General features: G+C 62.0%; 1 protein-coding gene across 2 annotated transcripts; it reads right to left on the reverse strand.

Moving 5' to 3' along the window:
* Tnfrsf1b (TNF receptor superfamily member 1B) lies at positions 1–27,573 on the reverse strand. 2 transcript variants are annotated; one of them, XM_047551480.1, is made up of 10 exons: positions 27,405–27,573; positions 14,399–14,498; positions 12,783–12,911; positions 12,269–12,418; positions 11,813–11,906; positions 11,267–11,487; positions 10,104–10,178; positions 9,747–9,778; positions 5,584–5,791; positions 1–1,907 (listed from the first exon to the last, which is right to left on the reverse strand). In XM_047551480.1, exons 1-10 carry the CDS (start codon positions 27,480–27,482, stop codon positions 1,633–1,635), a joined length of 1,362 nt encoding a protein of 453 aa, XP_047407436.1. In that variant the 5' UTR covers positions 27,483–27,573; the 3' UTR covers positions 1–1,632. The 2 variants fall into 2 exon arrangements, with proteins under 2 accessions (XP_047407436.1, XP_047407445.1); XM_047551489.1 differs by lacking the exon at positions 1–1,907 and adding an exon at positions 3,583–4,108.
* Between the last annotated feature and the right edge of the window lie 274 nt (positions 27,574–27,847).

A 27,847-nucleotide genomic window follows, 5' to 3' on the forward strand; every position in this document is an offset into this window, starting at 1 on the left:
TGTAAAACAAACAAAGTTTATTTGTAAGCGGCAATGCTGTCCAGCAAACAGTGCAAACTTTCATTCTCTTGGGATCAGTCAACACAAGTGGGGAACTGAGGTCACATCCAGAAACAGTCCTTCCAACCGAGCTGCCCTGCTCTGCAGGGCAATGCCGAGGAAGCCTGGGATCCTGCCAGGTCTGCCCACCAGGGGGCAGACACGCTCCACAGCCTCAGCAGACCAGGTGGTCCGGCAGTCTGACATCTTGACTCAGAGGTAGGAAGCCCTTCTTGTCTCCATGGTAACAGCTGGGCTCTCCCAGCCTCCCACAGTTCAGCTGCCAAGTTCAAATCCAGTGGAATGTATCAACAAGGGATCCAAGTACCTGAGACTGAACTGGCCTCTCAAGCAACCTCCCAGCCCCTTCCTTCCAGGATCTGGTCAAGGCCATTCAGGTGCACCCTCCGCAGGGCCCGGGAGCGGGCTGACTCTTGAATGCTAAAGACCTCCTTGGCAGAATCATCCCCTCAGAGGCTCGGGGCTGGGCAGTCAACACGACATCACCAGCTCCGTGGACATGACACACGACAGACAGGACTGGCTCTCACTCTCACGTCCACGCAGGATCACAGCAGGCACAGTGCCAAGGTGGCTCCGCAGCTCCCCTGGGCCGGGGTGGGGAGCACACCCCTCCGGAGGCTGAAGGAAGGTCCAGGCTGAGGTAGGAAGACGGCTGTGGGGCCTGGGACCTCTCCAGCCCCTGAAGTTCCCTGACAGGAGGAGTGGCCTTTGCCTGGCTCACCAGACCCCGAGAGGAGGGCAAGAGCCCTGGGGACGCCGGAGGATGCAAAGGGCATGCAAGACGCCGGGTTTCCTGTCCTGTCCGTGCGGTACTCACGATGCGGACGGTGCGGGGCTGGAACCCGGGCCTCAACGTGCTAAGCACATATTCTGCCACTGAGCACAACCCCCACCCAACGTCTGTCATCCTGCCCAGGACGCAGCAAAGTAAGCGGCCTACCTGGGGCCTCGGAATCTAACGTTCACGTCTAAGAACAGAAGGACAAGCTGGAAGAAGCCATGTGGAGTTGGTACTTTCCAGGAGTCCGGAGCTAACCTGAGGGACTCCTGTCCCCTCCAGGGTTGCCGCCTCCTCCCCACGCAGAACCCTCTGATCACAGCCTCCCCTGCTGGGACCATCCTGTGGCCTCAGCATGCAGACCGAAGCGTCCTTTCCCCGCGGGTGATTCCCCCAGCACCCTCTTCCCCAGCGAGCTCCTGGGAAGGGAGGATGCTGGGACCTCCAGGAGGCCAGAGTCAGCTGAAAACCAAACCAGACCCAACCCTCGAGGGCTCCAGCCAAGCTCCCGGGTCCAGCTGGTCCACAGTGGCAAGGGCTTGTCTGGCTGCCCTCAGTCTGCCCAGCCGGCCCTTCCAGAAGGGCACACAGCACGATGGCAGAGGTCTTCCGCCACGCTGGCTGCCTCCCCTCCACTCAGCCTGCTGGTGAGAGGGAGGCCAGGGCTGTGGATGTCACTAAAGGAACTTGGCCCAGAAAGGGCCAGAGTCCTGGGGGGTGGGAATATAAGGACTGGGGTCCCTCAGCAGGGGTCAGCCCACTCTGGCAGTGACATGGCCCAGTCAGTCTGGTTAACTGAGCTTCATGCCAGCATCGGGCACACCAAGAGGCAGGGGCTTCTCCGAGCTCTGCGGCAGAGTTTCTGGGGTCTCCAGCTGGGACTGAAAGGGGCGTTCCTCCTTGGAGAAGGGGACCTGCTCGTCCCTCGTGGAGCCCGAGGGGCTGCTGTCCGGGTCCCCCGCTGTGGAGCTGGCTTGAGACCACTGCAAGCCGTGGTCGGAGCTGCTGCAGACGTTCACGATGCAGGTGACGCTGACCTGGGTCCCGGGGCCGCCAGGGGAGGACTCTGCTAGGCACAAGGCGGGAGGGGGTGTCAGTCTGGGGGCCTCGAATGGGGGACATCTCCACTGCTGCCTCCTGCAAGAGGTAGGCAGGCAGGTGAGAACAGCTGTAGCCCTGGAGCCGAGGCTGAGCTTCGCCCTCTGCCAGCTCTGCTGTGTGCCCTGGGCCAGCCAAGTGTCCCCATCTGCCAAAGCCAGCATTCCCACCTACCCGGCCCAAGCCACCCAGTTAGCTAGAGCAGATGCAAGTGTTCCAAGGACAAAACACGCTCCCCACAGGGAACTGGAGGGGCGGAGGGGCGGGACGCACATGCCACCAACCCTGGGCCGGCACCGGAGAGGAACTGCTTTCCCACAGCTGCTGGAGGAGGCAGCAGCCTCCGCCACACCAGAAGTCCCCGCAGGGCACAGTATCTGCCTGCCGCCCAGAAACTGTCCTTCTCGGGATTACGCACTGACCCTTTCCTCCAGGCAGCGCTGCCTGGTCATACACCATTGGTCCCAGCACGGGGGCAGGTGTCACCTCGTCCTCGGTACCACGCTGGAACACCACCTGCTGCTCCCAGTCTGGCAATTCAAATCCCTGCTCTGCCTCCTCAGTCTCGGCCCAGTTATCCACCCTCTCCGACTTTAGTGTGCTCAGCTGTAAAATGGGTACAGTGTGCCCCGTATATCCCCAGCAGGCAGAGGACTGACTTGTTCACTGCTGTGTATCTGGGGCCAAGGCAGCTCCTGGGGACAGTGACACTCTCGGAGAACCTGGGGGTGGACACCGGTCATGTCCAGCTCCCTAGCAGCACCCACACCCGGATACTTCCGGGCCCCTCTCCCATCCAACCTGACCCTGCTCATCTCAGCTCACACTGCCCCGCCCCCCAGCCGCTCAGACCCAGGCCCTGGATGCTTCTTTAATAGCCCACAAGCAAGCCATAAGCCATTCCTGCCTGGACTACCTTCGAAGGTAACGTGAACCGCCCTACAACTGCTGGGTGGCCGCCACCCATTCCCCTGGACTGGTGTGAACCATCGCCAGCTCCTGGTTCCAAACCCGCCCTCTGCAGTCTGTTCTGTTGTGTCCACAGTCAGCCCTTTAAGGCCAGGCACAGCCCACAGCACTGGGTGGCTCTCCTGGCCTCTGTCCCACTCCGAGATCTGCCCCCGGTTCCCTCCAGCCAACCCGCTCCTGCCCCTCCTGGAGCCCTGAGGCCTCCCAGCCTGGAAAGCGCTCCCCTCCTCTCAGGCCTCACTCAGCCCAAAGGCCACTTCCTCCAAGAAGCCTCCCTAGCCTCCTTCTGGAGACACATTCGCCCTCCATACGTCCAGCACTCCCTGGGTCCCTCCCCCAAGCCCCCAGACCCTAAACCCAGGAGGGTGAGATTTCCCAACCGTCCCCTGCCATGTCCCTAGAGCCTGTAAGAGAGAGGAGTATGGAACGGAGAAGACGGGGCCAGGTAGGCCATTCTGGTGGCAGCTGTGTTTTAAAGTGAACTGGCTACTGCCATTTAAAATCCAGTGGAGGGGGGCAAGAATGGAGGAAGGAGGGACTGTACAGAGGAAAAAGAGGGGTGGGAGGGGTGGGGGGAAGGGGAAATCACAGGATGAATCAAACACCATTACCCTACGTAAATGTACGATTACACAAACAGCCTCTACTTCATGTACAACCAGAGAAACAAGTTGTACCCCATTTGTTTACAATAAAATAAATATATTAAAAATTAAAAATAAAATTCAGTCACATGCAGTTCAAAAATTTGGCTCTGGGGGGAGCTCAGCGGGAGAGCACTTGACTAGCATACCTGGAGCCCTGGGGTCCATCCCGGCTCCAAGGGGCCAAAGCCATCTGGTGGTAAGGCCTCCCTTGGAAGCCACATGCAGGAGACCTGGCCATGGCGGGCCACATGGAAGCCACGGTGCTGAAGCAGTTGGCAGGAGGGACTTCAGGGGCAGCTTGCCCCACCCTCCTGCCCAGCCCCTGGGGGCATCGAGTTTCCTGATTAGCTGGTGAGGGGCAGATGATGGAGTGGCTGGAGGAGGGACCCAAGCAGCTTCACACACAACAGTCCCTCAAGAAGCCACGGCTGCTGCTGCTGCTGCTGCTCTTACTGTCCCCTTGGGTGCCCAGACGAAGGGGCAGCTGGTTGTCTTCCAGTGCCCCGTCCGTCCAGCCTGGCTCTCTGGACGCCCTCTGGGAACTAGGGGGAGCCTGGGAGGAGGACGGAGGGGTCAACTGCTCTTCTCAGAACCCCAAACAACCAGGGAGAGGGAGGGCTGAAATCGTGGGGCCAAAAGAAATTTCCACTCTGAGCCTCCAAAGCACCCAAATGTCACCCCACGTCACCACGGAGACTGTGGAGGCGGACGGGCACAGCCCTGGGGTTTGCATGTTCCCACAGGGGAGAGGTGTCGGGTGGGAGAGCAGAGGCGGAGGAAGCCAGGGAGGAGGAACGGGAGCAGAGGGACAGAGGAAGGCAGGCAGGCGTGGTCGGGTGGCTCTGGGGCCCAGGAGGAAGCCACGCGGGCACCGGGCAAGAAACCAGAAAGATCAGGCCCAGAGCTGGACAAAGACCACAAGTTCGCGTCCGAGGCACGTTCATTGAGGCAGCGGACATTTAGGCCACCTGCTCTGGCCAGGCCTGACCGCAGCCAGGGGCACTGACATGACTGGCCCTGACAAAGGGGGTGGGCGTGATGGAGAAGACGGAAGTCGGGGGCAAGGGTGGCGTGAGCACCGGCCGGAGGCGGGACATGGCAGCCAAGGGGCAGCAAGGGTATGTGGTGATGCCACTCTCCGTCCCCACTGGGAGGTGGCCCATAGTACGCTGGGCCACTCATCTCTCACCAGCCCTGCCAAGGAGGTGGCCCAGCTCACTTCTGGGAAACTGAGGCCCCATTGGGGCTGAGAGGGCTGCTCGGAGTCTCCTGGCCCCAGAGCAGCTGGGCGGATCTGGGAATGACCAAGCTCCCAGTCATGCCCTGCGGCCCCAGGGCCAGGTGAGAGGGAGCGACACAGGACAGTCATCTTGCCCCACAACTGCAAAACCAACCCCGGGGAACCCAGGGCTTTGGGGCAAGCCTTCCAGAGAGGCACTAGAGACACCAGCCTGGGACGCCTGTCACACACCCGTTCAGGACAAAATGCAGACTGTACAAATGGGACAAGGGCCCCAGAGGCACCTCAGACTCAAAGGGACCCCACAAAAAGCTGCCGCGAGTAGAGCCCTGGAAGCCCAGGGGTGACTCCTGCTCTTCTGTGTGCTAGCTGTGTGCCCTTGAACAGCCTGCTTACCCTCTCTGGGCCTCAGTTTCCTCACCTGTATAAAGGGTGCTCACTGCTCTTGGCATTGGTGCGCAGGTCAGTTGGGCACCCGTAACGCACCCAGTATAGTGCCTGACCTACCAAGAGGCTCGATTAACAGCCGTCGTCAGCAGCCAGGTGCAGCGCTGGGCCTGGGACTCCATCCAGGCTTACCAGGGGCCCTCCTCCTGGCGAACGGCACGACCACAGGGAAACAACCCAGGGCATACTGTGCTCGGCCCGGGTTGCGGGACAGGTGTCCTGAGTGCAGGTTTCACTCAGGACGTTTCAGCTTAGGGTGGGTTTGTTGGGACGTGACCCTATCACAGGTGGAGGAGCCTCTGCACGACGGAGGAGAAGCCAGGGGTGCTCCCGCCTCTTACCTGAGCTCCGGGGGCTGGCCTGGGCCTCCCTGGACTGGCTGGCCTCCTCCGTGCCGGGCGGCTGCGGCTGGGGCCCGCGGGACGCGCCTCTGTCCGCGGCACTGGCCGAGCTCTCCAGGGAGCTGCTGCTGGAGCTGGGTGCCGTGGTCAGCAGGTGCTGCTGCTCGAGGCCGGGCGCGCTCTGGCCCTCGTCGGCCGGCAGGTGAGGCTGGCGGGAGAGGAAGGGCGGTCGCGAGGCGGGCTCCCCACCCATCAGTGGTTCAGCCCGCTCTTTCCACACTCTGCACTTCTGCGAGGTGTGACTCTCTGCGGTTTGTGTGCTTCTATTATTAGCATCTAGCACCGAGGAGGGCAGGGGCCACGCAGCCTTCTCCACCACACGCGGACCCAGAGGAAAGCGCCTTTCCTAAGTCACCCATCTGCACAGGGAGGGGTAGCCCACGCGGAGTCTGGATCCACAAGAGTGCAAATCGCGCACTCGCTCGCTGTGCAAACACAGACAAGTCGCTGGACACCTCTGTGCCTGCATGTTCTCATCTCTGAGGTGAGAGCAAGAACCTACGTCATAGAGCTACTGGAAAATTAAACAGCTGAGTATGTGAACGCACTTCAACGGTGGCGGGTAAGCTCCAAGGAAGCAGATGGAGGACTGCCCGCGGCCCAGCCCGGCCCAGCCCGGTGCTGACTCCGTACAGCCTGAGAGCTAAGGATTATTTCCGTGCATGTATGTATTTTTCTGGTACCAGGGACTGAATGAACCCAGTGGTGCTTAACCACTGAGCCACACCCCAGCCCTTTTATGTTTTATTTAGAGACGGGGTCTCACAGGGTTGCTCACTGCCTCGCTAAGTTGCTGAGGCTGGCTTTGAACTCGCCATCCTGCCTCAGCCTCCTGAGCCACGGGGATTACAGGTGTGTGCCACCACACCCAGCAGTTTTCATGATTTAAATGGTTAAAATTTTTTTTAATTTAAAGAATAATATTCCATAACACATGAAATTTGGTGCACTGCAAGTTTTAGCATCTACAAACAAAGCTGGACGGAATACGGCCACGCTCCCTGGGCTGGCTTTGGCCTTACAAAAGCAGGTTAGAGGGATCATCATGGAGACCACACCATCCGCAAAGTTTCCCTTGTGTTCAATCAGCACTCTCACTGGGGGCCCTCGGCTGCCCAGCTCAGCACCCCTTCCCACATGATGCCCCCCAGGCTGCTCCGTGACAACTCCTAATGTCTTCCCTGCAGAATAATAACAACAATAAGCTGGGCACAGTGGCACATGCCTGCAATCCCAGCAGCTCAGGAGGCTGAGGCAGGAGGATTATGAGTTCAAAGCCAGCCTCAGCAACTTAGCAAGGCACTAAGCAACTCAGTTGAGACCCTGTCTCTAAATAAAATACAAAATAGGACTGGAGATGTGGCTCAGGGGTTGAGTGCCCCAAAGTTCAATTCCTCGTACCCCCCAAAATAATAATAAGCCATCAGCTGGCATCTAGTACCACCCACCGCCAGGCACTGCACCAGACCCTCCAGACAGCATATCTACGGATTCTCCCAACAGTCCAGTGTCATCCTTGCTTTATGGGTTTGGAAACGGAGTCACAGGGCAACTGCATCCCTGCCCAAGGGCATGGTTAGGAGGAGCTGCAGCTGGGCTAAAGCCCAGGATGACTTTTGCTGGGTGTCTGCGGTTTTAACTCTGGAGGCTCAAGACAAGCTCCCTGCTTCTAGACACCCATGCTGGGGCCACCTGGAGATCCCAGACCAAGGCCGCCATCTGTCCACACTGACTGGACAGGCCCTCAGGGCCTTGCTCAGGGTTCTGCAGAATTTATGGATCCCAGAAATATAGGAGATGGCAGGGCCAGGTTCTTGCAGCTGCCAGGGCCACTGACCTACCCAGGAGGGGAGGGTCAGGGTAGAAGGAGGAGGGAAGAGTGGAAGGCTGGTGGCCACGCCTAGCCCTGCAGGGACAGAGGGAGGGTCGGAAGTCCTCATCCTCATCTGCTACGGGGGCAGACAGGGGACTCAGGCTGGGGAGCAAGGAAAGACCCTCGGGCCTCCCTCCAGGGGGAAACAACTCCAGATGTGGCCTGAGCAGAAGGAGGAGCACGGCTGTCCCTCCGTGGGACTGCTCCTCGCTGGCCAGCCACCACAGTCCCCGCTCCAAGCCCCTCTCCACAGCGCTACGGGTCCCCTGGCCTCAGTTCCCTCTCGCACAGCCTCTGCCTCTGGGCTGGAAGGACAACGTGCAGCTCACCCCATGAGGCCACAGCAGCCCACCCAGGGTGAGTCCCGCACTCGGTATCGCAGGGCGGCCAAGGGCAGGAGGAGCCGGACTGTGCAGAGCTGCCTGCCCGCTGCACCTGGCGCCTCCCCAGGAGGCCCCACTGGCCCAGGACCCCAGGTTTGGAAAGACAGAAGGCATCTCAAGTTATTGGTCCGATCTTGGCCGCTGCCTGATCCCATCCTGCAGCCCTGCCCCGAGCTTGGACGGTGACAGGGAGCAGGGAATGTCACTCCTCACGGCCTCTGGGGAAGGGATCTCCCCAACTCCCCTCCCCCTAGCTTCTGCTGGTGGCAGGAGCCAGGTGGAACAGAGAATCCTAAAGGTCACAGCCTGCCTCCCGCCTCCAAAGCCACCAGTTGCAAAGTTCAGGAATGATGTCACCAGAGTCCTACTCATGGGGCGGGGACCACAGCAGGAGTACTGGGAGGTTCATTAAATAAAAGCACAGGATCCCAGTCCAGGCCGGCCGCCCAGCGCGCAGGCCAGGGCAGAGCGCTGTTCCTGCAGGCCTGCCTGAGTGCGTGAGGGGCGTCTACCGGCTGAGGGTGTGTGACGTGCACACCCGCGAGTCTGCGTGTGCAGGGTCGTGTGCGCATGCCTGGAGCCGCACTGTCAGAGCGGGCTGGGGGGAGGAGAGGCGCACCTAAGGCTTGTGACCCAGGTCATCAGCTGTGGCAGCTTGGGAAAGGTACTATACTTACCTGGGCCAAGTGTCCTGGGCTATAAAAGTGGGGCAATAATCATGTGACCTGTGTGTCACAGCAAGACCGTGAGAAAAAAGAATGCTCGACACCGCGCCAGGATCTGCTCAGCAGGCAGCCAGCGTGTGCCCTGAGTGTGCACAGGTGCCCGGTGAGTTCACATGCGTGGAGACGCTGCCCTTCCAAGCAGAGGAAGCCGACAACCCCATGCGCTGGAGGAGCGGACGGGCTGACTCTCCCGCTGGGGAGCGTCCCTGCCCCACGTGGCTCCCCGCGAGACTTGCTGCCGGCAGAGTGGGCAGCAGCTCAGCAAGGGGCAGGGGCTCCCCAAGGCAGGCCCAGTGGGGACAGGGAGCACCTGGAGCGGCACAGATGTCACCAGCAGGACAGGCGTGGTGAAGGCCGAGCCCGCCCAGGTTTCGAAGCCACCAGCCAAGCAGCCTGAACTTGCAGGAGCAACTGCAGCTCCTGAGTCTCGGTCTCCTTGTCCGAAAGGTGGCCAGGCTGCTGGTCCCCGCCCACAGGGACAGGGAGGACCCAGCCCAGGCAGAGCAGACCTTCACGTGTCCTCCCAGCGCCAGGTGCAGGGCAGCCGTGGAAGCTGCCAAGGTGGAGCATTCACACCACAGAAACGAGAAGACACTGCGAATCAGGGTTCGGGCTACCCGCCCACCACTGGGCCCTGGGCACTGGCTCTCTGCACGGGGTGGGGCTGCCCGCATCCGGGGACCTCAGCAAAGGGAAGGGGAAGAGGGCCTCCTGGACCACGCCCAGGACACGCCAGCGCACAGAGTATCGGGAAGCACTTGGTCAAGAAGAGGGCACAGCAGGGGGGGCACTTGCCCCATCTGCTACCAGGCAGCTGTCGGCAGTGTCAGTGAACTGGAGGAGGAACACGTGAGGAGCCACCTGGTCCCCACGCCCTGCTGTAGGGCAGGGCAGAGAGCACTGGGCTGTGTAAGGACGCTGCTGTGTGACCTTGGGTAAGTCACTTTCCCTCTCTGCAACTTTCTCCTTGGCCAAATCGGGAGATGAAACCGGACTGTGTGATTTCAACAGCCTCGTGTAAACCCCGGACACTGGGCCACCCGGGGCTCTGGACCTCCTGGCCTTGGACAACAGAACAGGACACGCTCCTTCTGAACTGCAACCCGGCAGAGGGACACTCACCTTGGCTCCTCTTTGCAGGCAGGAGGGCTTCTCTACAAAGAGAAGGGACAAGTCAGGGAGGCGATTTCCCAGGGCACGTCCTCCCACAGAGAGCCCGACTCCCCCCAGCAGGGCCAGTCCCGGTCCTCGCTGGCAGCCCGCCTCTGCCACACCTTCCCGCCCCCAGGTGCCCTCCCTCTCCGGGGGATAGGAACCCTGGACTTCCGGGCTCTGGAGAGCCCCGAACGCCCAGGCCTGCCCAGGTCTGGGGTCCAGAACCGTCTGAGCCCGAGGCATGCCCAGTGCTGGACTCCTGGAGGCTCCCGGAGAGCGTCCTCAGCGACTGGGTGAGCGAAGCAAGGCAGGAAGGAATCTTACTCTTCTGGGCGACAATGACACAATTCACCAGTCCTATCACCAGCAGGCCCAGGGCGGTCAGCCCCACAATCAGTCCTAGGAAGAAGGGAGGCACTCAGAGGAACTCAAGGACAAACTCCGCCATCCCAGGGGCTCTGGGACCCAGGTGGCTAGGCTGTTGCCCAGAAGGAGCCAGACCAGGCCTGAGGTCTCAAGTTCAATGACAAACAGTTGTATATTTGTGGGCCACATTTGCTCTGAGGGCCACCAGTCCGAGCCCCCTGGCCCGAGCAGTTCTAACCCCTTAAGGGAAGTCAAAAAGTGACGGGGCCAGTCACTATCTTGTTGGCCACATGGGATCAACAGAAACAGCTTTATGGTGGGCGAACAGCTGACCCCGTGGCACCCCAAGCAGGGATTCCTAGTGACATCATCGGGTCTTGGGAGGAAACCAGTCTCACTGCCACCTGTATCCTAAGACAGACCCACGTGGGGTCTGAGTCATGGTGGTCCCTCAGTAAGACAGAGATGGGAGGGAGGGAGGGAGAGAGGAAGGGAGGGAGGGAGGAAGGGAGGAAAGGAGGAAGGGAGGGAGGAAGGGAGGGAGGGAGGAGGGAGAGAGGAAGGGAGGCAGGAAGGGAGGCAGGAAGGGAGGGAGGGAGGAAGGGAGGAGGGAGAGAGGGAGGGAGGAGAGAGGGAGGGAGGGAGGAAGGGAGGAAAGGAGGGAGGGAGGGAGAGAGGAAGGGAGGAGGGAGAGAGGAAGGGAGGGAGGGAGGGAGGGAGGAGAGAGGAAGGGAGGAGGGAGAGAGGAAGGGAGGGAGGGAGGGAGGAGAGAGGAAGGGAGGAGGGAGAGAGGAAGGGAGGCAGGAAGGGAGGCAGGAAGGGAGGGAGGGAGGAAGGAGGAGGGAAAGAGGGAGGGAGGAGAGAGGGAGGGAGGGAGGAAAGGAGGGAGGGAGGGAGGAAGGGAGGAAAGGAGAGAGGGAGGGAGAGAGGAAGGGAGGAGGGAGAGAGGAAGGGAGGGAGGGAGGGAGGAGAGAGGAAGGGAGGGAGGGAGGGAGGGAGGGAGGGAGGGAAGGAGGGAGGGAGGGAGGGAGGGAGGGAGGGAAGGAGGGAGGGAGGGAGGGAGGGAGGGAGGGAAGGAGGGAGGGAGGGAGGGAGGGAGGGAGGGCCCCTCTGTGGCTTACCAATTGGAAGAGAGACGCTGCTCCAATCTGTGTTCTGCACGGGCAGGAGGAGGGAGGTGGACGGAGCCATGCTGGGCCCTGGAGTTGGCTCCAGGGGCTGGGATCTTGTGGACACCGGCTGGGGTGTGCGGACTGTCCCCGGGGCCTCTCCCAGGGTAGAAGACACAGGTTCGCAGACCGCATCTGCACTTGCACTGCCAGGGATGGCCACCAAGCTACAGCTGGGGGAGGAGGAGGCTTCATCAGGAAGCAACAGAGGCCCAGTGGTTTGGGGTGACCAGGCTCATCCATGGGAGCCAGGCCAGTCGGCAAGGGTCCCAGCCCCAGGAGTACGTGTGTCGTGCCCGCTCCTCTCCCCTGCTCCGCCCCACCCGTTCTCCCCAGCACCTCTAGCCTTGACTGCTGTGGCAAGGTCCCGCTCACTGCTACCCCAGGGCCCACCCCAGAGAAAGCAGCCCAGGCTGGGGAGCTGCTCTGTGTCTCAGGCGCCACATCACCCAGGGACAGCCCCTTCTGCTCCCCAGAACCAGGGACTCAGCCACTCACATGCGGTGGGGCTTGCAGACGTCTGTGGATGAAGTGGTGTTGGAGAACGTCCCTCGGGGACAAGGGGCACACCTCACATCTGAGGTTGCAGTTCCTTCAGGGGAAAAGTAGGGCTTGTCAGCAACTGGAAGGCTCCTTGGATCAGGGGACCCTGCACTGGAGCCCCCAGGAGGTCTGAGGGTCCAAGGAGCCTCTACCCTTCGTAAACACACACAGCCAGCCGCCAGGGCCACGTGGGTCCGCCTTCCTGCAATCGCCTGACTTCCCAGTGGCTCAGGGCTGACTCTGATCCACCTCTGGATTCCCAGGCCCTGGTACACAGTAGGTGCCTAATCAGGAGTGCTGAAGAACGAATGGTGGCTGGATAGACAGACGCCCCTGGCCAGGCTGGGCTGATGGGTCGAGGCCTGTGACACCCACGGATGTCTGCAGAGGAGAGGCCCAAGGGTCCCGTACCTGGCCTGGCCACGCCGAAGCCGGGCGGGCACCTGCGCAGCGCCAGGCACTGCCGGCAGCTGTCCTGATGCTTCAGCGCGCAGTACCAGCCGGGCCTGCAGGTGCACAGGCGGTTCCGCTTCTGCGTGCAGGCTTGGGTTTCCACCTGGTCTGGAGGAGGGACAGGGCAGCGAGGTCATTCCCACAGGGGGCTGGCCTCCAGGGGGCAGGGGCTCCCCTGGACACGGGCACAGAGGACCCTGGTCACGGAGGCCGAGGCTGCCCGTACCACCGGCTCCGTCAGGGCATGCAAAGTCCCTCCTCAACCTTAACATGGGCACTGTCCTCCCACCACTGCCCCCGGGGACAGTGACCAGGGCGGGTGAGGCGGGGAAGGAAGGGCCATTTGGAAGCTGGTAAAGAGCTGACCATGCCCCCGTGCCCAGGGGGAAGAGGACTGGCAGGGGGCGATCCTGCCAGCCGAGTGCTTGGTGCCAGGGGAGGCCCCGGGGCCGCCAGCGCCGGGTCCACTCACCGGCCTCGCAGCGGGACCGGCAGCTCATGCACTCGTCCACCACGTTCCAGACCTGGGTGAAGGTGCTGACCTCGCAGGGGACACACACGGTGTCGGCCGTCTGGGTGCACAATTGTTTGGCATGGTGGCCTAGGAGACAAGGCCAGAGGCCTCAGCAGGGCGGCCTTGCAGGACCCCGTTCGCCGTGCCCGGGCTCCCCACCGCTGGGACGGCGCTTCAGCGGAGCTCCGACTGCTCCGGCGGCACGTCGGGCACCTCCAAACCTCCGCTCACTAAATAGGGCGCCCCCTGCTCCCCAGATGCCTGAAACCCGCCCCTGGAAACCTGCCGCCAGGGATGGCGCTGTGGCCAGAAGTGGCTGGCCAGCTCCTTTCCTCTGGATAGTTTAACAACTCTCTCTACTGCCAGGCAGGAAGGAAGTGGCCCTGGAACCCTAGGGGATGAGGGCGTGGGGCCCCTGAGGCCTGGGGAGGGGCGGGAAGGGTGGGAGAACACCAAGGCAAACCTCAGGGCCTCTACTCTTCAGAACCATTCCCAAGGTCATCACTGTGCTAATCAGTGACTTAGTAACGTCTTAAAGAGACCCTACCAGGTAATAGAAGAAAAAGGTCACTTTCCCAGCTGTCTCTTAAAAAGGCCATGGGCATTAACAGGTGATGCAGGTTCCCACCGGAATCTCCAGTGGCTTCCATGGAATAAAATCTGAACCTGCCATGGCCCCTCCTTACCTCTTTATCCTTATCCCAGCCACCCTGCCCTTCTCCCACCCTGGGCCACACATACACTGGCCCCACCAAGCAGGCTCTACCTCAGGGCCTTTGCACCTGCCACTTCTGCTTGGCCTGCTGTTCCCTGCATATTGCTTGCTCACCTCCTTCAGGGCTTGGTGTCATCCCCTCAGAGACTTCCCCAGACCAGCCCATGGAAACAGCAGGTCCACTCTGTCCATCTCCACCAGCCCCACTGAGCCCTGCTTCTCCCAGCACCTACTGCCAGGACCACATACCCAATAGAAAGCGGCCTCTGCCAGGGCAGGGATTTTGTCTGCCCTGCTCTTAAAACACACAGTAGGTACTATAAAAAGATTCTTTCTGCCCCACACTCAAAAATACAGTGGGTGCTTTATGAGTGAGTCACAAATGGCTCTGCCCACTGGGCCAGGACTCAGGTCCACCATCTGGGAAATGGGTTCACTGAATCTGTCAGGTGTGCACTGAGCACCTACTATGTGCCACGTGCTGGGGACTCAGTGGAGACCAAGGTCCGGTTCCTGTCCTGGAGGGGCACACGGTGGGTCCAAGGGAGGAACCAAGCCAAAAGCCCACAGTGCAAAAAGAGCTGCAGGGGCCAGTACTGTGGGGCAGGCTGGCCCCTAGAGGAGGGGACAGTTACGAGGTCTAAGGGATGCAAAGAAATTGACCAGGGCCAGCGTTGGGAAGAGTGCCAGGCAGCAGGACAGCATGAGCAAAGGCTCGGTGGCATGAGGGAGCCAAGGCCAATGCATGGCAGTAGGGGCTGAGTGTGCACCGGGGGCTGGCGCTCTGCCCCACCCCCGACCCGCGCCCTCCAGGGCCCCGCCCAGCCCGGCCAGCCCGAGTCCCGCGGCTGCTCCTCACCAGGCTCACACTTGCTGCAGCAGACCTGCGCCGTCTCCTGGTAGTACTCGTTCTGCCGGCACGTGCTGCCAGGTGCCGGGGCGTAGGGCGCCCGTGCAACCTGCAAGAGGGAGAAGACAGCCATCAGCACGGCAGGCGGGTCCCCGCACTGTGGCCAGGTCCCGCCCTGCGCATGAGGCTCTCCTGGTGGCCCTTCTCCCCTGGGGTGGGGAGGCGGGGAAGGAGCGGCCTGGCCTCCCTTCAGGGCTGCAGGTGGAGGCGCGGAGCAGGGGCAGGGCAGGCGACAGGTGTCCCACTGCCCGGTTGATGAGGGCTCAGGTGCCCTGGCCTCCAGACGGGGCCAACTCTGGTGCAACTCCCTGCCCCGAGCCCTGGGGGCCAAGCCTGCCGCAGCTGCCCACGCAGACCCTGCCCGACCCGCTGCCCCCGCCCCTCCTCCTCCACTACATCCCGGTCACCGAATCCCGAAGACCAGACCTCCAGGTGCCCGTCTCAGCGAGACACACCTCCGGACAACAGGACGCAGGGCTCCTTCCTGCGGCCACCTCAGAGGACAGGACACCGAGGCACAAGGAGGGCAGGTGGCTTGCCCGAGGTCCCAGAGACAGTGACAAAGGAGGACTTTACTCCTGCCTGATTTCACCACTCATGAGCTCAATCACCGTGCCACCCGCCCCCAGGAAGGGACAGCAAAGAAATGAATGAGAAAGAGAAAGAGCAGAGGAAACCGGACAGACGGACAGACGGGCTCTGAGGGACCTCAGAAGGGCAGCCAGAGTCACCACTGTGCCCGCCCAGGGCCCTGGCCACACTCCCCTGTCCTGCCCCTGCTTCCAAATGATGGCGACTGGCCAGCGGGCCCGCAGCGTGCACCTCCGGAGCTGGCACGTTCACCAGCAGGCCAACATGGGCGTGTGCGTGTTACCAGCCAAGACGTGAGTGCACACACACCCGAGGGCCTCGCAGCCCTGCAGACGCCGCCCTGGAATGACCAGGGGAGGCTGCAGGTCAGAGTTGAGGGCTGCCTCAGGCCCCCCTGCAGCACCGTGTGGTCAGCGTGAGTCCAGTGGCCCTTTATTAAATGAGATGAGGCCTCCGCAGGTACGGTAGTCGGAGAGGTCCAGTTTCTTTTCCTTATTCCATCTCTTACCAGCTGTGTGGCCTGCGGCAAGTGCCTCGACCGCTCTGAACTAGTTCCTAACACATGGAAGTAAGGGAGATATTATATTCAAAATATCTGCCAACCAACCCAACACGGGTACTGACCAGTCACCCTGGACATCAGCTATAAACAAACCAATCGGAACAGCGGCCAGCAACAGCACTAGCTTCCGCTGGGCAGTGCAGACCAGGCCAAATTCCCACGATCCAAGGCGGACGGGGGTTCCCTCTGTCTTCTCTCCCTGTCCACAGCACTGCCCAGAACAGGGGTGGCTGGCCCTTGGAGGGTCCCTGCAGTGAGTGACCAGGGGCCCCTCACCCCACTGTCTTGGCCTGGCAGGCAGCACTGATCTCTCGGGCTCCTCGTGGCTGCAGGCCAGCTTGTGGAAGCTCCCTGGGGCGACGACCCCGGGGCTGGGGTCCTGCCGCAGTCGGCTGCTCTTCTCACCCCAAGCCTTGGCCTGAGTTGTCTCCCGCTTCCTCTGTGAATTCCCCGGATCCCTCCAGGGCCCCTCAGCGGCAGCAGCCTCGTCACACCCACCCCGCATGAATCACCCAGACCCAGAACCCTGACCCTCCTCCCTCACGGCTCCTGGCAGACAGGGCTGCCATGGGGTGGCTTGCCGGGGAGAGTGGGGGGCTGCAGGCCACTCTGCCGGGCCTGGCACGGGGCTCTAAGCAGGGGCTTCATTACATGGCACTTCCTGGCCTGCCCCTCCCAGGCCCATCCAGGAGGCTGGGGAGAGGTGGCAGAGGAGGCTTGCAGGGCAGGGGAAGTGGGCCGAGCTGGGGCACCCAGAGTCTAAAAGAGCAACCGCAAAGCCCTCTGGGAACGCACGTGTGCACGTGCACGAGGGCACACGCAGGTGCACAGACGCACAGGAGCACACAATCCGGCACTACCCGCTCCTGGTCTGCGCTGCCGCCGGCTCCCAGGCACCTGGACCAAGGGGGAAGCCAGGCCAGGAGCCCCTGCCAGGGCTGCTCAGCATGTGGGCCTCTCTGCCTGCGTCCAAGGCACCGGGGGCCTGTCCCTAATGCTGACTTCCACTCCCACACGGGGGAACCTCGGGGACCCCGAAGCTATACTGTTAGGAAAAGGAAAAGGAGAAAGAGCCAGGAGCCTCCGCGGGGCCTGCCAGACTCTGCTGCTGAACACCTTCTGCAGCAGGGAGACCCAGGCAGGGCCAGGAGGGACCTGGACAGCACCTGGGCCCTGGGTCTTCACAGCTCCCTCTGCGCAAACCACTCAGCTGAGTATCAACTGAGCTGTCAGCTCCTGCCCTGACCGAGCCCCGCCAGCTGCCTCTCCCCTCAGCACCCGCCAGGGCAGGAGGGGCTGGGGTGCCAGCCCAGAGCTCATGGAACACTGCCCCGCGCCCTGGGCTTCACCCTGCAGAAGCGCCCTGGGCAGTGGCAACTCCGGGAACCCTGTGCTCATCTGGGGCCTGGGCAGCTTCAGGCAGCCCAGAGGAATCCTGCTGTCGGGAAGATTTCCCGGCAGGGGCCAAAGGCCTGATGGGAAAGGGCCCCGCCCCAGCCAAGCCCGGGCTCCTGGCCCCTGCGCAGCCTGAGCCTCCTCCCAGGTTCTTCTGGTCTGAACGTCGCTGTGACCAAGCCCTCCTCCACTTCCTCCTGCTGCTGTGTGGCCCCACCAGCTGAGGCAGCAGCAGCCCTCCCTCTCCGGCCCTGTTTATCCTTCGGACAGAAAAAAAAAAAAACCCCACAGCCCTGTCATGGCCAAACAATGAGGAACAGAAAGCCCCTGAGCACAGCAGGACAGAAGGTCACTGCCGCCCCAGAGCAGGGCTGAGTCCAACGACCGCCCTCGGGGACACCACGGGACCCTGCAGGCTCAGGGGCCCAGAGTGCCCCGTGTGGCAGCGGCCTCTGGGAAGCACGGGGAGGCCTCGGTTGATTTGTCTGAGTGGGAAGGTTCAGATCCCCGCCCACCCGTCCACCGGGACCTGACACTATAAAACCAGGAAAGCGAATGGACGGCACGCGAATCTATCAGCGGGTTTAGCAGACCCGGACTTTCAAATCAGGTGGAAATTCAGAAATCACCGATGAGAAGTAACGACCCCTTTAACGGGGGGATCTGTGGGCCAGAGGCCAGGGGACTGGAGAAGACAGATGAGAGGGACAGATGAAAGATGGCGGAGGGTGGATAAATGTTGATGGAGACAGACGGTGTAAGCAGATGGACAGACGGACAGAGGAGGACAGATGAAAGGAAACTGTCCCTCACTCCAACAGTCTATGGGTCTCACAGATGAGAACATGGAGACGAGGCAAAGCCACCTCCCCTGGTCTCAGAGACTCCTGTGGGCCTTCTGGAGGCTGGCCTTGGAGGCCCAAAGAGACTTTGCTCAGAGGAACACGGAGAGGCTAAGAGTCTGGGTGGACAGGTGGCCACAACACAGATGCTGGGGTCTGAGAGTGGCCAGTCAGAGTAAGATGTGGCTATCTGTGTGCCTGGGGGCCCAGCACAGTGGTGCACACCTATAATACCAGCAGCTCGGGAGGCTGAGGCAGGAGGATTGCAAGTTCAAAGTCAGCCTCAGCAACTTACTGAATCCTGTCGCAAAATTTAAAAAAGGGTTGGAGATGTAGCTCAGGGGCAAAGCGCCTGTGGGTTTAATCTCCAGCGCCGGAAAAAATATTTTTAAGTGAGCCTCAGAGGCCTGCCAGGGCAAAGCTCAGCGCAACCAGATCTCCCTAGTCTGGCAGGGCTCCCCTGGGAAGCCGGGCCGGGGTCCTGCCCCCAGGCCCTCTCTTCCCCGCCTCCTCCCACCCTGGAGGACTCTGAGAGCACAGGAGTGGACAGGGTCAGGCTGGACTGAGACTGGCCACTGGTCAGGAAGGGGCCAGGCAGCCACCGTCTCTGGTTCTGGGGTCCCTGTCACCCCTCGGGGCCTGGGCAGCCTTGTCTTCTTCGCCCACCAAGGTCCTGCCAGAAGCCCGAAGTGGGGGCTCTCAGTTCTGTTTATAAACAGAGAGGAAGGAAAGGGGCAGCCTGGGGAAGGAGGAAGAGAGGCCACCGAGAGCGCGGAGGCTCGGCCCCCGCTCCTCTGCTGCCACCCACTCAGCTACGGGGGTCTTCGTGGTGCTTTGACTTTCCGGAAACCCTCTCGGATGCAGTTACCTTGGGAAGCAGGTGCGCTCCCCGCCTCCCAGGGACCTGCCCGCTGAGGCAGGAGGCGGTGGGAGCTTGGGCCCTGAGGGCAGAGCGAGCCCCTTCAACTTGCCCCTGACATAAGCTGGGCCGAGGACACTGCTCAGACCCAGGAAAAGCTCCTACTGTGTGAAGACGTGCTGGGCACGCTCACTCGCTTCCTCTCCTCTTGCTCCTTGCACCAATGCAATGAGGCCAGGATGACCCCATTTTACAGATGCAGAAATGGAGGCTTCACGAGATTCCGTGCGAATTGTCAGAGGCCGTGACGTTGGGAAGTGGCAGACCAGGAGCGCACAGCGGCTCCATCTGCCTCCTGCCCTCTGAGGACGTTATGCCCGTGATCTTGTCCTGCCCCCTCATTTCACAAACTGGGGGCCACCGAGGGGGTGACGCTCGGGAATATGGAAAGCGGGTGTGGACATTTCCGTGGTCTCCCACAAAAGGGTTGCCAGGGCCTCAGGGCAGGTACCACAGCTATGGAGAGAGGCACAGGCATCTGCCCAAGGACCCCAGGACCCCAGGACCCCAGGACCCCCACGTGGCTGGAAACTGTTTTCAAGCAATAAAGAAACCACATCATTTGCATGGCACGTCCCCAGGGCCCCGGAGCCCAGTGGGGGCAGCAGAGGTGCTTGGGTCTCGATCTCGGGGGTCTGCAGGAACCCTGTGGATGGTGAGGTGCAGCTACACCAGGCCATCACGGGGACGCACGGCATCTGAGTCAGAAAGGACGGGCCACATCACAGGCGGGCGGCCCGAGGGGACACATCCCGCCCCCAGCCTGCTGCCTGTGATGTTGCCTTAGCCCTGGGCTGGGGCAGACAGGAAGCCGGGGCTGGGGTCCAGGTCTTGGGGCCAGGCTTGTGCTCTGTGACAAGGCACAAGAATGTCAGGTGTGGTCCCTGCTTCCAAGCAATGCTCAGTGAGGTGACAGAGATGTCCCCACCCCTCCCTGCTGCCACCTCCTCAAGGCCCATGGCTTTGGCCTCCTCAGCCTCCTCAGCTCCCTCGGTGGCTCCCAGTCCTGCCATCTCCTTGCTCTGTCCACCCCCCTTGTGCCTCTGCAGATGGGCCTACGCCACCTGCCGTCCCAGACTGGCCCTCCTGGCGGGTTGCCTCGGGCTCCACTGCCCTGGGCCTGGGCACGACTCCTTGGCTGGGTGCCCACGCCCGGCACTCTCTCTGACCAAGAGGGGCTCCTGGCTTGGGCAGCCGCCACGCCTCCTCTCCTGCTGCTGCCTGGGCCGGAATGTCCCTTGGTTTTGTCCAGAGTCCCCTCCACTGCCATCCCAAGGAAACCTCAGGGTCCGAGTCCCCGCCCAGGGGCTCCTGGAACCACCCCACCTCTTTACTGCCCAGGACAGGCCTTCGTAGTTACTCTGCTCACCTGTGTCCCCCCTCAAGGGCCACACGTCCCCCGACACCCTGCCCGAGCTCTGAGCCAGACACCTGGCTTCACCCAATTCTGCCACTCTCCTGTCTCCGTTTCAGGGCAGCTGAGATTCAACAAGTGAACACGGGAAGGGCTGGCACCGTGGCTGCCTGCAGCGAGACCTCCTGTCGCCGGCCACCTTTATCCCTGGTGGCTGTGGCGGCCAGTGCTCACCCCAGCAGGGCCACTAGGTGCCGAGCTGCCCAACGGAGGCCACGGCTTCACTTCCAGTTATTTAGAACGAGGTTCTTGAGGCCTCGGGAGGCACTGCCGGGCGGACGGGTCACAGCCAGCGCGGTCGCCCCGACGGCCATCACACCTGGGTGCCGCTGGAGCCCGACTGCCTCGGGTGCACGGCGAGACCCTGGGCAGGTGGCTTCACCTCTGGCCGCGGTCACCCACCCCTGGCTGGTGTGAAGGTGGACGGGGCTCCATGCAGTCAACGTGCTGGGCGGGGCCTGGCACCCAGAAGCGCCCCTGGGCAGCAGCTCTGGGTCCTCGGCATCCCCCGCCCTGAGGGGAAGCGACAGAGACGCATGCTCAGCCCCACCCGCTGAGGGACCAGAGCTGAGAGGAGCAGAGGGGTCCGAGGGAGGCCGGCAGCAGAGCAGGCGGGCAGCGCACGTCCCACACCTGAGATGGGCAGCCCACCTCGTCCAGGCTCATGCCCACCCCAACCAGGGGGCCCAGCTTGGGGTGACCCTGGCCAGCTGGCCCGTGACTGAACAAGAGCTCCAGGGACACAAGAGGCCACGCTGACCAGACAGGGCCACTCAGCTCAAGCAGGGCAGACCTGAGGCTACAGGGGCCCGTGCTGAAGCTGCGGTGGAGGGACGGAGCTTCTCTGGGCCCCAGGTCCAGCCCAGCGGCCTCCCCCTGCTCCCTCGAGCCTCTCCTCCCTCCCTCCCACTCTGCTGCTTTCTCCAGCCAGAGTCCTCACCCACACCACTGCCGCGGCCTCCTACCGGCCTTCCTGCCTCCATCCTCTCCACCCCATCTGCCCTTCCCACTGAGGCTGCAGTGGTCTTCCTCGTTCACTCTCTGCCGCTGCCACGCCCGTGCTCAAAAACTATCGATGGCTCCCCCACGCCTCCTCTCCTCACTGGAGGTGAGTGTGGTCATTGACAGTACAGGCTGGAAGGCCCGGCTGTGAAGTCAGACTCCCTCCCTTCTGAGCAGGCAGCCTTGAAGAGGTTGCTTTTCTGTGTGGTTTTATTTTTATTAGTTCTTTTAATTTTATTTATTTATTGGTGCTGGAGAGTGACCCCAAGGTCTTACGCCTGCTAAGCACAGGCTCCACCACTGAGCTACACACACAGCCCCTTCTATATAATTTCAATATAAGTAAAGTAAGTAAATAAAGGAGGTTAACAAACCTCAGTCTTTTCATCTGTCAAATGGGACTGAAAATAGTGCATTAGAGTTATTACAAATTTTTTTTTTTTTAATTGGTTTTGGGGATGAGCCCAGGGCTTTTTGCCACCAAGCTACAACCCCAGCACCACCACCCTTTATTTTTGGAGACAGGGTCTCTCACTAAGTTACTGAGGCTGGCCTCAAACTTGTGATTCTCCTGCCTGGGCCTCCTGAGTGACTGGGATCACACGCATGTGCCACTGTGCCTGGGAGCTGCTGCCATGATTAAATATAATCAGTGTCACTACTTCCATAACTGGACCCCACCTAGAGCCTCCTGTGCCACCCTGGCCCTGCAAATGCCCCAGCCTCCTCCCTCTCCACCAGTCCCCAGCTGGAACCCAATCCCCCTGCTCCCACGACTCAGTGTTGAGAGTTGCCTGAATGGGCACTGCAGGAGGGCGGGGTGGGGGGACAGTCAGGAAGGTGACCCGGGAGGGTGAGAGCAGACTGGAGGCACGTGGACCCAGGGGGTATGCGGGGTAGTGACAGGGAGGACGGGGACTCCTGTCAAGGGAGGGGACCCAAGGAGCTGGGAGGACAGGACAGGAAGGAGCTCATGAACCCTGAAGAGCAGGAGATTCAAGCAGGGATGGCTGGTGACAGGGTCACCAGGAGCCCGGGCCTCTGTGAGTTGCAGGCAGAAGCCAGGACTGTGGGTCAGCAGGCGGAAGGACAGGCGGAGCCTCCAGGATGCTGGCGGGAGGCCTGCTCACTGAGGCCAGGCCGGAGCTTCCCTGGAGAACCACTGTCAAGTCCAGAGCCCGGCCGTCAGCCTGACCCCCTCGCCACCACCCCAGGCGAGCAGCTGGGCTCATGGCCGACCTCCAGCCAGGCTGGGAGCTGAGGCCTGGGCAGGAGAAGGGAACCAGCCAGCGACCAAGCACTCCTTGAGCTGAAGGCCGGCGCCCCACTCCCGGGCCCCTCCCCAGGCTTCCTCCAGAGCTGGGAGATGGTCTCACACTCTGCCCGCCACCCCTGAATCCCCCCACGCCCTCTCACCCTCAGGTTCACGCGATTCCCTGCACCCAGGCCACCGCAGCCCCGGGGCCAAGGTCGGACTGAAACAGAGCCCAGCTGCTCCAGAGAGCAAAGGAGACCTTGGACCCCCTGGGGACTCCTGCCTGTCTCCGACTGGACAGCAGGGGCCAACCCAGGCCCCAGCTCCAGAGGACAGCGAGGCTCACTGGCGGCCTGGCTCTCTCGACGGGAGCCTTGGGGTGGGGCGGGCCTGCTGGGCCGGGGACACCCAACGCCAGGTGTGGACGGGCGGGTCCACAGGCCTCCTTGTGCGGCCAAGGGCGCCAACAGTCTGTTGCTCGTAAACCCCTGCAGGGGACAACGGGGACCTCCTCCTCTGCAGGGCAGCAGCGGAGGCTGGGGAGCAGGAGGGGCACGTCCTCAGGGAGGAGGTGGGACGGAGCTGCCGCCTCGGGCCAGCCACCCCACCCGCTTGGGGCCGGCAGGAACCACTCCTGCAACAGCCTTGAAGAACGTGCCTTGAAGGGACACTTCCTCCCTCCCCGCTCTCAGCCCAGTGCCCCAACCACAGTGGCGTCACACCCATGGTGAGGTCACAGGGTGTCATGGTGGAAAAAGACCGTGGCCCCGGAGGAGGGGGGCCTGCAGGCAGCAGCTCTGCCGCGGGGGACAGACGCCCGAGCGCCAGGCTGTGAAGGAGACAGGACTCAGCGCCAGGCCCAGGGGCGTGCGCCTGTTCCGGGTGACGCGGGGCTCTTCGAGGAAAACGCCTCCCCACCCGAGACTTCCCTGAACCTGTGGGTTCCCAGACAGGGCCCTGCAGGGCACAGACGAGGCAGCACAGCTTCCCAGCACCGGGGAAGGGCCTCGCCTCGGGGCGGCGGGGCAGGAAACCCAGGAGCCCCAGCTCTACCTGGGGCCTCTGCACCGCGGCTTCGCGCCAGCTGACAGGCGGCCACGAACTCCTGAGGCCACCCGGGCCTGCGTCAAGGAAACGGTTCCAGCCAAACCAAGCGGGACGGAGGTGGGCGAGGAGAGGCTGGGGAGCAGAGGCACCAGCAGCGAGGCCACCAGGCTCTCCTTCCTGGGGAAATGCAGCCCCCGCCCGACCCCAAGTCTGGGACCTTTGTCAAACCCACTCAAAGCTGACTCTACCACTGAGCCACATCCCCAGGCCTTTTTATTTTTTATTTTGAGACAGGGTCTCGCTAAGTTGCTCAGTGGGTAAGCACCTCCGGTTTCAATCCCTGGTACCAAAAAATACAGGGAAAACAAAGCAGATTGGGGGTGAGGGTACCTGGAGGGGGCTTATAGGTCAGGCGACTTATTGGAGCAGAAGGACATGGGGAGATGTCAGTGTGGGACCACACTGACAAGGCAAAAGGGAAAGCAAGTGCAAAGGCCCTGAGGTGGATGGGAAAGCAGTCAACCTGGCCAAACAGAGAGGGTGAAGCTGATGGGCAGCCAGCAGGGCCCGCACGGCAGGCTGGCAGCAAAGCTCCTCCCCCCCCAACACACAAACATTCCTGGTGCTCCTCTAGGAAGCACTGGATGGGAAGGACCGTGTCACCCAGACCTGGAGCAGAGTGCTCCAGGGACTCACTGGGCTGGGCCTCAAGACAAGAGTCAGGGCCACTCTCTGACACAAGAATCCCAGGCAAATTCTCTCTCCAGGTCAAGAGATGAGAAAACAGAGGTAGAAACAAAACAGATGAGAAACAAGGGCATTTAGGGGCAGAGCCCAGAGGCGTGAGGCTGCATGTGGCCCTCAGAGTCGAGCACTGGGCTGGGCATAGAGTAGGCATCCGTGAATGTGGGCCTGGTGAGGGACCAGCAGGACATGAGGGTGCTGGCCACCTGGCCTCTGCCCTCTGACGGGCTGCCCGGTCACCAGGTTACACCCTCAGTTGGCACAGAGATGCCCCACAGGGAAATCAGGCAGGGGACAAAGGAACAGAGACATGGTAAAAGCAGGAAAGGCCCATGGGGCCAGCAGGTGCCCCGGCTCACCTGGCTCCACTCCAGCGGCCAGCTCAGAAGGCCCCAGCCTCTCCCCCACTTGGCCCCTGATGAGGAGACAAGCAGACGTTCCCACCTGCAGACTCCCAGGGGACAGGCCATAGGGAGAGAGCCCTCCCACCGCCCCAGACATCAGGGGCCCTGCCATCCACATCAGGGGCACCAAGCTCTCCCCATCCTCCAGCTTCACCAGCCTTGATTTGGCAAATGAACGGAAAAACGAGGAAGTGGTGCATCCCCCACACTGGAGAACACAGCCAGCAGGGGGGAGGAAGCCCAGGTGCCAAGTGCCACACCTGCAGCCACGCGGGTCCCCCGGGGCTCTCTCCGGAGCCCAACCTGGCTGCGCAGGAGTGGGGTACAGGCCCGGGGCGGACCTGCATTCCAGCTTCACCCCCTGCCCCCTGTGATGGGCTGACAGATCTGACTCCATGAGAATGTTACAGGCCAGACTCTAAGGGAAATGACTACACAGACTCCATTCTGCTCTGAGACTCCAAGTTATGTAGGAAATAAGCTTCTCCCATGGGAACACCCCACCTCTGTGCCCATCAACAGTTACTTAGTGTGACATGTTTAACAATACACAATGGCAACTCCTATGTAGTAAAGAATTGCTCTCTTTTGATTCCTATTGCTCCTAAACAATGTACCACGTGAACGGTGATTGTATGGATGTTAGTGACCATTCTTTAGTTTGTACCTAGGTAAGGGTCATTTTGACCCACTTCCCCCTCTGTTGATGATCTCATGACGTTAGTTTGTAATTTCGAATCATAGCAACAGACACTTAGGATTGATGTGATTTTTGGTATAAGAACATCGGGGTTGTTCTCCCAATAGCCATTTTTTGGGGCCTTGTGTGAGACAGTCAGCGGCTGGCTTAATTAAGACTCTCGAATGTGGACTTCTCAGTGGTGAGGGGTCTGTTCTTAAGTTCCGCCCCATAACACCCCCCAGTTCAGAGATGGCAGGAAATGCTCTCTAGACCTGCTGCCACATCTCTCAAAGGGACAGCAGCGCCCCTCTTGTAGGAGCCACTGGAAAGCAGGTTTCAGTGTGATTCTGAGGCAAAAGTGCTCAACCCTGAGGTGTCCCAGCACCAGGAGCCAGCGTGGTGCCAATAAGAGGAAGAGGAAGCCGCAGTGCAGCCCTTGAGGAGCCCTCCAGACACGGGGGTTAAAATGCAGAATGTAATCTGTCCTCAAAAGGAACCAAAGGCCATGTATTCAAAGACCAGACAAAACCCAGCTGGGAGAATGCAGACAGCCTTTCCCAGAGAGGGTGGCGGAGCGACCGGGTGAGGCTGGACCGTGGAGAGGCACAGCATGGACAAAGCAGGTGACACATGGGCCACCTGGCCATCAGTTTTGGGGGTGCAGGGTGGGCGGAGGGAAGGCAGACACCTCACTCTGGCCTGGGATATGTGGGGACTTTCTGCCTTGGCCACTGGGAGCGTGCAGGCAGGGAGGCACTCCCGGCTTGAGAAGGGTCTCTGCCAAGGAGGACCCGTGGGAGTAGGGGCAAGGCCAGGGCCAGCCTAGGAGTCTGTGGCAACAGTCCCCGGAGGCAGGAATCTGAGCGGGGTGGGCTGGGGGCTGCTCAGGCAGGGAGCAGGGGAAACCAGCACAAGTCCAACTGCAGCTGGGGTCCTGCAGAGCTCTGCGCCTGCCCCCTCCCCTGCCAGGAGCTCGCTCAAGAGGAAGGCCAGCACCTGCGACAAGACCCAAAGTCCTCAGTCAGGATGGCCACTGTGGGCCACCCACAACTCATGCCGCCCTCAGACTGGGACTGTCCTGACCCAAAGCCCATCCTGGACCTCCCCTGGGGCAGCCCCTCAGGGCCCACTCCTAGTACCCACTGAGTCAGTTCCAGTCCAACGGCCCCCTCTTCCCTGGAGAGCTGGACTCCTTAGCCTCATGTTGCCACAGCGGCCAACACTGACTCCTTGCTCCTCCCTACAGACAGGTCAGCACCAGTGTCCACCGGGGTGGGCTCAGGAGGAAGGAGGAGGGCAGGACATGCCCTTGGAGGAGAGAGGACCCCACACGTCCTTCCAATGAAGCACAAGGCCTCGGGCCTCAGCTCTCCTTCTCCATGAAGCCATGATCACCTCCCACCAGCTCAGAGAGGAGAAAAAGGCAGGACCACAACCCGAGCCTCCGCGGCCGGGGGTGTGACGTGAATCTGGAATACGGGGGTCGCTCTGTTCCCCATCCTCCCGGGCCCTTGGAGAGCACCTCTGCCTTGCCGGATGGCCAGCCCAGAAGGCCGCGGGCGCCTCGCCCGACCCGAGCCCACCAACACACTCTGCAGGGGCCCCAGGACCTCTCTCAGGGGAGTCCTGGGAAGGACCGGGCAAGGGCGACGGTGCTGTTCACAGTTCAGCGACGCACCTGGTCCCCAGCCTCAAGAAAGAGGAAAACCGTAGCGCAGGGGAGGAGGTCCTCGGAAGAGGACGCCTGTCGTGGCAGTGGGGACAGCGCCCCAGGGCAGCCCCTCGCCGCCGCGCCAGAGGGAAGGGTGTCCCGGCATCGCAGGGGAGGAGGAGCAGGGTTCCGGGTCTGCGGGCTCCGGCGGTCAGTCCCTGACGCCCGGGCCCGCGCTGGGGAGGGACCGGGCTGCGTCCCCGAGGCCAGGCAGCGCAGAACCAAGGGCCAGCCGGGGCGCACGTGTGCCGCGCCCTGGTCCCCGGCGGATCCCCACAGGCGCGTGGCGCGTGTCCCAGGGAGCAGGATGGCGACCCTGTCCTCCCAGCCCTTCGGTACGTCTGTGCATGATGGGCGCTGTCCCCCACGGTCACGCGAGTCACCCACCTGGGCGGGGACGGCGTGCCCCGCCGCCCAGAGCTGCAGTCCGACGGCCAGCGTGGCCCAGAGGCCGGTGGGCGCCATGTGCGGCAGCGGGTTCGGAGGGGCGCCCCGGGTCCCCAGAGCCTCCTCGGCGTGCGCCGCGCTCCCCTTCGGCACCGGCGACTGAAAGCGAAAGCCCGCGGGGCCGCGAGCCCGAGGGCAGGGGGCGGGGCCAGCGCGGACACGCCCCACGCCCCGCAGCCGCCCGCGCCCGGCCCGCGGTAGCCACGCCTTCAGCCCCGTGTCGCCCCCTCCGCCCGGAGCGCGCTTTGCGGTGGAGGGTGAGGGACCCGCACTGGGGAGGCTGGGCCTTTTCTCCTGCCCTGCCTCCACCTACCCCTCCCGGTTCTCACCAGCCTACCCGACCCAAGGGTAGGACCACCTGGGGAAAGCATCCCCCAAAGCCG

The sequence above is a fragment of the Sciurus carolinensis genome, chromosome 1, assembly GCF_902686445.1.
Source record: "Sciurus carolinensis chromosome 1, mSciCar1.2, whole genome shotgun sequence".
NCBI lineage: Eukaryota > Metazoa > Chordata > Mammalia > Rodentia > Sciuridae > Sciurus > Sciurus carolinensis.